Genomic DNA, 11,447 nt, shown 5'->3' with positions numbered 1-11,447 from the left:
TGGAGACTTTGCACCCTGGGACTCGGAGCGGGGCCTTCCCTCCCCCGCCGTATCGCGATGCAGACCCCAGAGGGGGCCTGAGCCCCCCACGGGGGCTGCTGACACCAGTGGGTGCGACATGGACGGAGGGCCGGTGCCCACACCCCTCTGACAGCGCGGCGTGAGCCACGCTCCGTGCCGACTCACTTTCGGCAGAGCATCTGGCTGTCACCTCCCTGTTTGTTCTAGGTTCCCCCTAGTCCTGAGCTTTACTGAAGCCATGCTTAGGCTCCGCTTACTAACGTGGGACGTGAAGGACACGCTGCTGCGGCTGGGGGAGCCGCCGGCGGCGGCCGGTGGGGGAGAGTTACGCGGCCGAGGCCCGGGCTCACGGGGTCCGGGTGCAGCCGGAGGCTCTCGGTCAGTCTTTCCGGGAGGCGTACGGAGCCCAGAGCCGGCGCTTCCCCAACTACGGCCGGGGCCGGGGGCTGAGCTCCCAGCAGTGGTGGGTCGACGTTGTGAAGCAGACCTTCAGGCTCTCGGGCGTGCACGAAGACGGAGTCCTGACGCTGATGGCGGAAAACCTCTACCGCGACTTCTGCAGTGCCCGCAACTGGGAGGTGCTGCCGGGAGCCGGCGAGACCCTGAGCCGGTGCTGCCAGCGCGGCTTCCGCATGGGGGTGGTCTCCAACTTCGATAACCGGCTGGAAAACGTCCTCTCCCAGTGCAACCTGCGGCACCACTTTGAATTCATCCTCACCTCTGAGGACGTGGGCTTCGCCAAGCCGGACAGGAGGATCTTCGAGAAGGCCCTGCGCCTCGGCGGGGTCCCCCCGCAGCAGGCGGCTCACGTGGGGGACGACTATGCCCGGGATTACAGGGCAGCCCGAGCCGTGGGCATGCACGGCTTTCTGCTCCGGGCTGCCGGGCAGGGCAAGGAGCCGGGGGTGCCCCCCGAGCACATCCTGCCCACGCTCAGCCACCTCCTGGCTCTTATCGAGAAGGGGTAGCTGCGTTTCAGAGGAGGACCAGCGCTGCTGCTGAGCGGTGAACCGGTCCTGGTGTGGGATTTCTTGCTGCTGGTTGGGCAGGGAAAAGAAGCGAGTGCTTCTGAGCACAGGGAGCAGCGCTGCTTGCGGAGCAGGAGGGGTTTTAATGCAATAAAATGTGTCCGACGCTCAGCATTGCTGCCGATTTCTTTCATAGCTTTAAAAACACGATGGAAGAGGGTTGGCAGTGGTGTCTTCTAATGGAGCAGGGGACTGGGTCAAGCTGCACTCCAAGAAGGCTCATTCTGGCAGGAGGGATGGAGGCGGACATTGAGGTTTGTCCCCTCTCGGTCACCCCGGGGAGAGGCTCGAGCATCCCCCTGTGCAAGCGCATCGGCAGAGCTGGGGTTGGTCCCGTCCCAGGGAAGGTCCGCCCGCACAGAGCACCCAGGAGACCCGCGCGCAGGCCCTGCGTGCCTCGGTGTACCCCAGGTTTGCCACCTCACCAGCATCCCCCTCTTCCTGGCAGCAGTGGCCAGGAGGCAGTTGCAGGCCTCCTGCTGTGGGCAAAACAGTCTGGAGCTGGGCAGTTTCACTTAACATAGTGCCAGTTAGCAAGCTTTACTGATTTGGGTATTGAGAAATAAAGATGACGAATTCTAAACAGTTAGGGAAACACCTTTCCTGCCTTTCTCCCTGGCTCAACTTCAGTCCAACACCTCTCCTTCCTCCCTGCCTAACATCAGCTCCCCGTGTTTTCACCACGTTACACTCGACCTCCTGCTCCCTTTGGCAAGGCAAGGAGCAGCTCAGGTTCAGTTTCTTTCTGCTGCTCCTTGCTTCTTGCTCCTCTGCTCTGACATGGGCTCCTCTGTGGGCCGCAGCCCCTCAGGGTTGCCCCTGCCCTGGCGTGGGTCCCCCACAGGGTCACGGGTGACAGCCCCTCGCACTGTCCCTGCTCTGGCATAGGGTGGTTCCTCCCAAAAGTGTGTCTCCAGCTGTGTCCCAGTGATGTCCCTTTCCACGTGCCTCCTCCCTGCCGTTTCTCCAAACGCATCTCTTAATATTTCTCCCGTTTTCTAAAGCCCACCGTCAGGCTGGAAAGCTGCCCTTGGTAGGAGAGGAATTAAATGATTTGCCTAAAAGCAGCTGGCAGAGCCAGGCGTTACCCTGGCCCCTCATCCTGGCTCGGCAGACGCAGGGTGGGTGCAGCCTCCAGGAGGAGAGGAAACCTGCCGTAAACACGCGAAGTGTAGTCTGAAGGCAGGTCTTGTGACAACCCCCCCAAAAAAAAGCCAGTAGCCCTGTCTGGGCTCCTTCCCCCCCATCAAGGTACTGTATAGTGTATATACAGTCACTGTATATACAATTGTATATTCACCCCCGCCCCCAGCGAGCGCAACGCTTCGCTCACTGGACAAGCGAGATGCTCTGGTGCGCCACAGCAAAGACGGGATAGAGGGGCTCCGCGAAGGTCTCCCTGTGGGAGAAGAGGATGGTGCAGGAATCGGGGTCGTAAAAGAGGACCTCCCCTCCCGCAAAGTCAACCAGCACCCCGATCTCGGCCGGAGACTTGATCAGCTCCACCGCCTGCGGGTGACCGGCGTGCAGGAACCTGAACTCCTTGTCGTAGCGCGAGAAGACCCAGGAGGCAGTGTTGAAGCCCAGGCGGGCTTCGTTGCCAGACCCCTTCCGCGGCAGGGAGCTAGCAAACCCGCGCAGCTCTTCTCCACGCTGATCTTCCACGCGCAGACTCCCGACTGGAAAGCCGCAGTGGCCAAAGCATTGGGCCAGTGGTCAAATCGCTCAAGGCAGTCCAAGTCCACCTTTGCTTTCTTGGGGCTGAAGGTCAGGGTTTTCCTGTCTTCTGACAGGCTGAGGTTGGGGCTGACAGTTTTCTCATCGATGTGAATCTCCTGCGAGCCTGCAAGAGAAGCCACACGGTGAGCGCCGGCTCAGTGGCCCCTGCCTGGACCGCCTGGAGAGGTCACGGCCATCGGAGACCCAGTCTGCTCCCCCGGGGTGACAGGGTGCTGGGGGCTCGGGCTAGGTGCCAGCACAGCAGCTCCCCGCAGCCTCCCCTCTTGAGCCAGGGCCAGAACAATGCAGAGACTCATCAAAGCCCAGATTTCCCCAGACACGTCTCCACCCTTGCACTGGAAGTCCTGCAGAGTCAGAGAAGGCGCTGCTCATCTTACTCTGACCCTGGCCTGAATCCCCACGAAACAGAACTCGGCAGGTTCGGTTCATCCCATCTTTTGGGAGAGACCCAAGTCTGAGCCCCGTCCCTTCCCACTCCCACTGCAGGTGAGGAGGACCTGACTTCTCCCCCCAGCCAGGGCGAGTCAAGAGCCTGCGCAAGGACGGCAGGGCTGTTTGCAGAAAACCTGCAAAGCCGGTAATACGGGAACGAGGAGGACCGGAGAGGGCTGGGCAGGGGAAATCCCTTTCCTCCGATACAGCCCAAGTCATTAACCAAGCGCTTTTGGAGCAGCCGCGGGAGGTGGCACCAGGCATTAGAGGTGAGCACGGCCATGCCCCGATTTGGTTTTGCTGTGAATTAAGGGGCTGCCCAGCTGCCCTCGTGCCACAGCACAAACCCAGCGAGCTGCAGCCCAGGGTTAGAGCCAGGCTGGCCCGGAGGACGCCTGCACCCGCCGGGGGTCTGCTCCACTGCAGACCCGCGGGCTGACAGCACCCAGCACCGCTCGCCCTGCCCGCACAGTCCCCCCCGCGAGACCCCTCAGCGGGTCTGCAGACCCGGTGCGAGTGCTGAGTAACTGCGCAAGTGTTTCCCTCTCTGTTAATCCGCTGGGCAAAGAGACGAGGCTGATGCCCAGCTGAGTCACCTGCTCCCCAGGAGACCGAGTTTCTACCTGCGGGTGCCCCTCCTTGCCCGGCCTTCCCCCACCTTCACGTCATTCATGTCAGGTCTTAAACCACCATGGGAACAAGGCTGGCGCAGGTGAGTCATTTGCTCTCCCAGCCCTGCCACCAGCAAGAACTTCACCGTATCACGCCTGCTCCAGCCATTTCCCAACCACCCTCTGCTCAGCATCCAGCACGTGGCAGGACGAGGCCCTTAAAAGAATCAAACCATTATGCTGCACCCTGAACGGGGCCGTCCCAGAACCCGACCTGCTCCAGCACCTACGCCGACGCAGGTCAGCATCCCTCCGACCAGCACCGAACAGCAGCAGCGCTGGTCGAGGGGTTTCCTAGGGCTGCACCTGCCCTGGTGCCCCCTGGGAGGAGACGAACCGAGGCCGAATTATCAGTTTGCACAACGTGGCAGTGCCACGCACGCTTGCACATTAGGTGGAAGCTATCGTGGGCAACAGCGAGCAGAAAGAGGAGCTGAAGACAGCATCCCCTTCCAGCTGAAGCAGACAACCTCATGCGTTTGATGATTTATTTCACTGAGCAGCAGCCAAACGCTTTGCAGCGAGCCTGCCCGCCACGCTGTGCCCTCCGTAGGTCTCTGCAGCTGTATTTGCCCACGCTGCCTATTTGTAGGTTGACTTTCCAGGAAGCCAAACGCTGCTATGAATTCATAGAAAACGGAGCAGTACGAGACTTTATCTTCCTCTGACAGAAGGAGGGCATTAAACCTCATATGGTGCAACCCATATCTAACCTAGGTACGGGGTTGCATTCTGGTGTTCAGGGATCATCTGCACGAGGAAATAACCGCCCCAATGACACCCACGTAGCTTCGTTCTGGAATTATGATTCCAGGGGAGCACCTGAGAGAGGGGAAGCGCTGGCAGAGTAACGGCAGAGTAATTCAGATCAGCAAATTTTCCCACACAGACAAGTGTTTTGTCACGATTAAATCTGCCCTCTGGATATTCCCATACATTCTGATGAACAATTCCACCAGGAATTCATCTCACCCCAAAATCTATTTTCTCTGGGTACAGAACCCATCAGAGTGGCCTTGCCACTTTAGAGAGACGAGGGATGCTGAGCAGGTAAGTAAGTGAACATGGTTAACATCTCTGTCAAGTAGGTATGTGTTAGCTGCAGCACATTTTACTACTTTTAAAAATCCAAGTTCATAGAATCATAGAATCATGAAGGTTGGAAGAGACCTCCAAGATCATCGAGTCCAACCGTCGACCCAACACCCCCATGCCCACTAAACCATGTCCCTAAGTGCCTCATCTACCCGTCTTTTAAATACCTCCAGGGATGGTGACTCAACCACTTCCCTGGGCAGCCTGTTCCAATCTTTAACCACTCTTTCAGTAAAGAGTTTTTTCCATTTCCCATTTCCAAACTCACACATCTGAAATTAAAATCCTCGGACCTAGACTTAGGCACCAAGGTGGAATCCAGACCCAGCCTGGTCCCTGGGGCAGGTCACCATGCGGCAGCCCAACGTCTCAGCCAGCTGGGATGGCTTCAGTCTGTGTCACCTCTGCAGAGGGTCCTCCGTCAGGTCTCCAGCCAGCCTCACCGCGTACCTGCCCCCCAGCAGGACTGATGCGGGTGGCCATGAATCAAGATCCCTCCCAGAATGGTGCCAGGAGATTTACATCATCTCTTGGTTTAAGGAAGAAGCTGCCAACCCCAGATGTAAGCGAAACAGAAGCCTGGATGCCAAGTAAAGACATCAAAGGAATCACGTTTACTTTTGAGAGCGAAATGGAGGTTCTTTCGCCTTCTGGTTTCCAAGTTTTTGAGAGGCGACAGGGGCAAACCGTCAAGGCTAGGAATTTACTTTTTTCAAGCAAATAAACAAGACTGCTATCTGTTCAACTGCCTTTGGGAGGAGGGACCACCAAGTGAAACATAACATTACTGTGTCTTAACGAAAGCTAGGACCACTGCAGTTAATGTTAAATCTCTAAGGCTAGGTCCTGGGTGGACTATGGACTAGTGAGATAAGCAAGGATATGGCAGGCATCCTCAGCGTGCAGTAACGACATGTTAAATGTAACCACAAAAAAAAACCCCAAAACCCAAACCAGAGGGTAATAATAGCCCCAACACACCCACTACGAATGCCTTAGAGTCATTACATTTGACAAGGATGCTATTGGGAAAGGAATCCATTAAAAAAAAAACATGTCACAACGAAGAGAATTAGGGAAAGGTGTCCTGCATGACTCGACAGCTCTGAACATCTGCTGAGAACCTGCTCGACTTTGCCAGTGTTCAACTGCAAGAGTTTGCATGTCTGCCAGCACTCAAAGACTCAAAACAGAGGGAAATTAATCACAAAGGGAGAGCAACACCAGAGTTTGCAGTAGAAGAAACAAATGATGGTGTTGTCCGGTACACACAGGTTCTCAAGCTAATACTGGAAAACACAAGGGCAATAAAAGCCAGAAGCACACCCCTTGGAGAGGGACCTGGAAACATGGAAAAAATGAACCGCTCATCAGCATCAAGAGCGAGATGAGCAAAAATCAAAGGTTAATGCAAAAGCTTTGGGGAGATGACCCCAGGGATTGTTCACGAGGTGGCACAGGGGACAAATGTTTTCAAATTGTGAAGGATATTGCCACCTTTGAGGAACAAAAAAATACATTTGAAACGCTCTAACGATGGCCCGGAAGCAAGAGTAAAAGCAAACATTTCACAATCAGCAATTCAAGCAGATCACAGCCGGAAGAATGTCTCTCCCCCGCTCAAGAGAGCTGACACCAACCTGGTAAAACTGTACCCAGAGCACGTCAGTGGCCTGACAAACGCCTCCGATGCAACCTCAGCTGTACAGCAAGAGCTGAACCAGATCACAAATGTCTCTAACAAACCACCAGCTCGTGCACAGCCACAATCTCAGCTTATGATCAGAAAGCTACTGCATTTACTCACTTCTCATTCCAGCATGTCAGAGCATCTCACAGACACCACGCGGGTGAGTTCACCCTCTTTTAAGATCACCAGCAGGCCAGTGCTAAAGGCGGTAAAGAGGAATTTCTGTGGCAGAGATTCCTACGGCAGCATCAGCTTCGCTGCTGTCACCAAGTGACCCAGGAAATAGCAAAAGAAACCAAGCGAGGTTAATCAGCAGAGCTGATAAAAGACGCAGTCTTTTCAAACCCCTGTTCTCTTAGCCGCAACCAGCTGCTTGTCCCCCCTCCCAAACCTCCTACAGCTGCTGCTGCCCCCCTGGCTGGGGAGCTCCAAGCAACTAGCAGGGGCTGGGACAGCAGAGGAGGGCAGGATGTCCCATGTCCTGGGCAGGACACAGCATCAGGATGTTTTGACACAGCATCAGGATGTTTCTTTGGGCACAACATGAACGAGCATGCAGGAGTCCCCAGAGAGCGTGAGACCCGAGCGAGACACTGACCTGCGATGCAGCAGAGAACAGCTGAGGCCCACAGTCGATGCAGCAGCGGACTCTGAACACAGGCCTGATTAAAGTTTAACTTCAGGGACTCCTGTGGCTCTAAGATTCCCTCCGCCACCTCTGTCCTAGCAAAGGAACACAAGCATTATTTCGAAATACAATGATTTATTGACCAGTGCTGGGAGGTGTTTAAGATCACTAGGAAGTATGACAGAAATATGAGCTGGAGCAGTTGCAAGAGGAGCACTCGCTGCAGAGAAACTGCACGGGGGGGTTCTGGACAAACTTTCCTCCCAAGCGATACTTTCGGTTGGCTTTGATTACAGTCCCTTCTGAAAGGACCTCAGTGTTTCAAAACACAATCCCAGCAGCCTGAGTCAACAGCCTCCTCACTCAGCAGACACAGATTAAACGTGTCTGAGCGTGGCCATCAAGGTACCAGAGGAGCACAATGAACAGCCTGCCGTGAGAGAATCAGATTTCCCTCCTTATCGACAAAGCCTCGCTGTCAGAGCAAAGGGGGATACAGCAGGAGAGCAAGCCGGGACTCCAGGTTTCATGCAGCACAGCAAGGAGACTGAGGATTTGCTGGGTTCCTGTGGCCTGCAATACACACACGAACTCACGGCTGTAAGTACAGGCTCTGGCACTGGCTGCTGGTGATGTGCTGTGGCCAATTTCTTACTCTCTACAGGCAGGCTCCAGGCAAAAATACTCCTGAAAGTGCTCTGGGTAGCAGAGTCCAACCAGTGCCAGCTAGCACCCTTGCAGCAGCCACGGAAATAAATGCCTGTAAAAATGCAGCCACCAAGCTGCCTCCTCAAGGAAGGGCAGCCCAACGTTACTGATGATGGCTGCCAGAAATGCCGACACCTGCACTTGGTTCTCCCCTCCGCGCAATCTCTCTGTTGGGGAAGGAGGCAGCGCCGAGTGCGGAGCTCGGGCACGCTGCCCCCCTGGGCGATGCTGTGCCAGCAGCCCCCCAGGCACGGAGCACGCCAGCTTTCCAGGCGGACAATCGTACCTCCTGCCAACAGGCCAGGGACAGGCTTGCTCCATCTCCCAGGGAGCCCTGTGGAGCTGGAGAAGGTCTCCCATAAGCAAGGGCCAGCGCATCTGGCAATGCCTCCGGCGAGACATTGCACATGGAGCATTTCTAGGTGCCAAGGCTTCCCCGCCTGGAGCTGCAGCGCAGCACGTGAAGCAGAGACAAGAGGCCACGCTGGCATCTCTGTGCTCTGCCCTTGTCCTCAACGAAAGCAGCGTGAGGGAGGAAAGGGGGGGTGTCACCTGCTGCCTGAGCAATGGCATGCTGCTCGCAGCGGGAGCCATGGAGGGTGCAGGCAAGCTTGGAGCAGGGGTCAGGGAAAGGACCAGGAGCAGCCAGGTACTAACCTCTCGAAGATCTCTTGTTCTGCACGCTGGGGACAAGGAGAGAAAGAGTCATCACAGCTGAAATCCCCACGGATAAAATCCCAAACGCAGGCTGGGGCACAGCAAACCCGGGACCCAGGGAGCACCGTTCTCCTTCCTGACCCAGAGAAACCACTCCTCACCCCAATGCTGGCCCTGGGGAGCAGGGGGAGCGTCCAACATCCATTTTCTTCAGCTGCAGCACTTTGCACTCCCTGGCTCAGAAAATGAGTGGGAACGGCTGAGGGCGATACATCTTCTACATCTAGCTAGGGGTAATGTCTGCTGCACCAGTGGGACTGGGTGGCTGGGTGACAAATAGCTCGAGAAGGGCATGGGAGCATCCAGACAGAGCCTGCCACCGCTCTGCTGCGCGTGCAAGCGGTGTGAGAGCAGAAGACCGCAAGTACGGCTGGATCGTCTGGCGCAAGGGAAACACGTGGGAGAGCCGAGGCAGGAGGAAAGTTTCGGACCCACAAGGAACCAGCTCTGACTCCATCCCCTCCGGTGGACCCCAGCCTGTCTGCATCTGGGAGCTCTTACCACTGCACCCTGCCTTGCCCAGGGTGTGAAAACCCCAGCCCTGAGGTCCCCCCTCCTCCCCCACCCCGTTAGGCCACGCTGCAAGAACATCCTGTGCTTGCAGCAAACAACCCCCAAAGCTTTCAATAAGGGGTGAAGCTGCCGTGATCAGTCCCCTTGTTTCTGCACCCGCTGGCAACGGTGTGTTCTCAAGGTACAGCCCAATCAGCAAAGTGGTAGGAAAATATTTGGTCCCTGCTCAAATATGAGCTGCAGGGTGCTCTACGTGCCTTTCACTTGCCTGTGACATGACAGGTATCAATTCCTGCTAGACACAAGCACCAACTCCAACAATCCAAGGTGGAGAATGTATCATCCCTATTTCCCCTCCACTACGTGGCAAAAGGAGAAATTGAGGGTCTCGCTGTTTTCTGCCACAGGCACCTGATGGCTCTTGCTTTCCAACCTCTACTCTCTACAGTGAGGCCACAGCCCAGCCAGCTAAGATGCCGGAGCAGGACAGAAGCTGCATTTCCCACTAAAGGAAGAGCCATCTACCTTCTGTCCGTGGGATCGGTTCTGTTTTCCAAGCAGAGCCGCTGCCTCCCTCTTCACAAAGCTACATGTGGCAAGCAGAGGCTGAGGGCAAGGAAGAGGAGGTGCAATGCCTACCTGCTCACGTCCACAAGGAGAGGAATCGCTTGGGTAAACCGAGACAATTTAATAGCCAGAAAAGGAACGGAGCGAAGGGAAGCATGGGCTGCTTTGCACAGTGAATATCCCAATCAGAGGTATGCCAGACAACAGGGCAGACCTTGAAGAAGAGCTGCAGGTGCTCCCAAGGGTCACGTTTTGATTAAAACTAGACAAAACACCAGAAAACTGGTGGCCCAACGGACTGCTGTAAGAGCAGCTCTCAAGCCATAGCTGTCCTGGCTGTCAAGCCTAAAGGCATCTGAGAGCTGGCAGCTTCAAGCCAAGAGCTTGGAGACCTGAGCCTGGGTGGTTCTGAACCTCACTGCAAGCAAAAGCAAATTGGGCAGAGCAGATGCTCTAGGAACCACCAAGAAACCACGGGGGCTTGTCAGGACCAGGTGAAGGAGGTTCCTTGAGCTAGGCCTGCAAACGTAGGTCCTGTTCCAACTCTGCCTCCTTGCTGTCAGTGCAGCAAGCTGCTGAACACTGTATTTAAGTCCCATAATATCCACGATAAAAAGTCTAGGTCACCTCTGGGCTGACTGACCTGTCCCTCGGTACAAGGAGCAGTACTCACCACCAGGCCCTGGTCATCCAGGTTGGTGATCATGTCCACCAGGTAGGTTCGGAGGGCAGCCAGCTTCTGCAAAGCCTCGGTCCAGTGCACCCGCTGGGTCAGGATGCTCTGGTGCACCCGCTCCTCCTCCACGTGCACCTTCTCCAGCAACCGCTGTTCTTCATTTTCACACGCGTTCCCCACGAAGATCAGCCTCTGGATTACCAGCTCCCGCGCTGCGTTGGCTGCGTTCTGCCAGAGCAAGGAGAGAGGAGAAACATCAGCCTTGCTTCAACCCCAACAAGAGCACCAACCGCTTCTGCTGGCTTTCTGTGGGCTCAGCTGTTAAGATTACTCTGTTAATTGAGCCCAAGCCACAGTAATCATCACGACGCAAGGAGAGGTAAAGTGGACAACCAGTCCCAAACCTGCCCACTGCCTCCTGGCCTAACCCTGGTACCTAAGTGACAACCCGCGAGGGACCAGAGTCCCATCCCTCAGCAGACCATTCTGGATTCGCTGTCAGCGAGAAACAGAGCCACCACGAGAACTGTCTTTTGTCCTCAGTGACAGTGAGGCACAAATAAAATCAGGAATCGGTAAGACACTGGTCCTAGTGGGATGTTTGATGGTTGTATGCTAACACCAAGAAATTTATTGTTTGTGTGCATTTTTTAGGCAGATGAAGCAGGAATCGCAGGCGCACCCTGGCACTCCACTTGCACAAGCTGTGGGGTAGGAGAGGGACAACCCCTGCACACCAACAAGCCCCGCAAGAGCTCAGCATCTCCACCGGGAACGGGGGGCACACGGGGCCAGCACGCTCCACGCTGCGCTGGGAGAAGGGGCAGGGACTCACCAGGACGCCCTGGTCCTTGGCAGGCAGCACCCCGTCCACGGGCCGGGGGAGCGCAGCGCTCTGCAGCTGGAGCCGCTCGCACCGGTCCACGATCTTGTTCTGGAACGCGGAGCGGCGGGCGGCGGG

General features: G+C 56.1%; 3 protein-coding genes across 3 annotated transcripts in view; 2 read left to right on the top strand and 1 right to left on the bottom strand.

Annotated features, from left to right (window-relative positions):
* Window positions 1–255, top strand: part of ALAD (aminolevulinate dehydratase) — a 6,654-nt gene extending 6,399 nt beyond the window's left edge. Inside the window, exon 9 of the mRNA XM_009326390.1 lies at window positions 229–255. Coding sequence (XP_009324665.1) covers window positions 229–255 — 27 coding nt within the window. The remainder of the gene's footprint in view (window positions 1–228) is intronic.
* Window positions 21–1,159, top strand: HDHD3 (haloacid dehalogenase-like hydrolase domain containing 3). Its single transcript, XM_009326370.1, is given in 2 exon segments — window positions 21–325; window positions 327–1,159. Coding segments are annotated over 2 exon segments (729 nt in total). The 5' UTR covers window positions 21–259; the 3' UTR covers window positions 990–1,159.
* A 1,219-nt stretch (window positions 1,160–2,378) lies between these two features.
* The window catches only part of BSPRY (B-box and SPRY domain containing), a 10,436-nt gene continuing 1,367 nt past the window's right edge, over window positions 2,379–11,447 (bottom strand). The window contains 6 exon segments of the mRNA XM_009326389.1: window positions 2,379–2,674; window positions 2,677–2,892; window positions 7,276–7,400; window positions 8,671–8,696; window positions 10,484–10,714; window positions 11,322–11,420. Coding sequence (XP_009324664.1) covers window positions 2,379–2,674; window positions 2,677–2,892; window positions 7,276–7,400; window positions 8,671–8,696; window positions 10,484–10,714; window positions 11,322–11,420 — 993 coding nt within the window.

This window comes from Pygoscelis adeliae, unplaced genomic scaffold (assembly GCF_000699105.1).
Source record: "Pygoscelis adeliae isolate BGI_AS28 unplaced genomic scaffold, ASM69910v1 Scaffold436, whole genome shotgun sequence".
Lineage (NCBI taxonomy): Eukaryota > Metazoa > Chordata > Aves > Sphenisciformes > Spheniscidae > Pygoscelis > Pygoscelis adeliae.
This window is presented reverse-complemented; position numbering and strand designations above follow the sequence as displayed.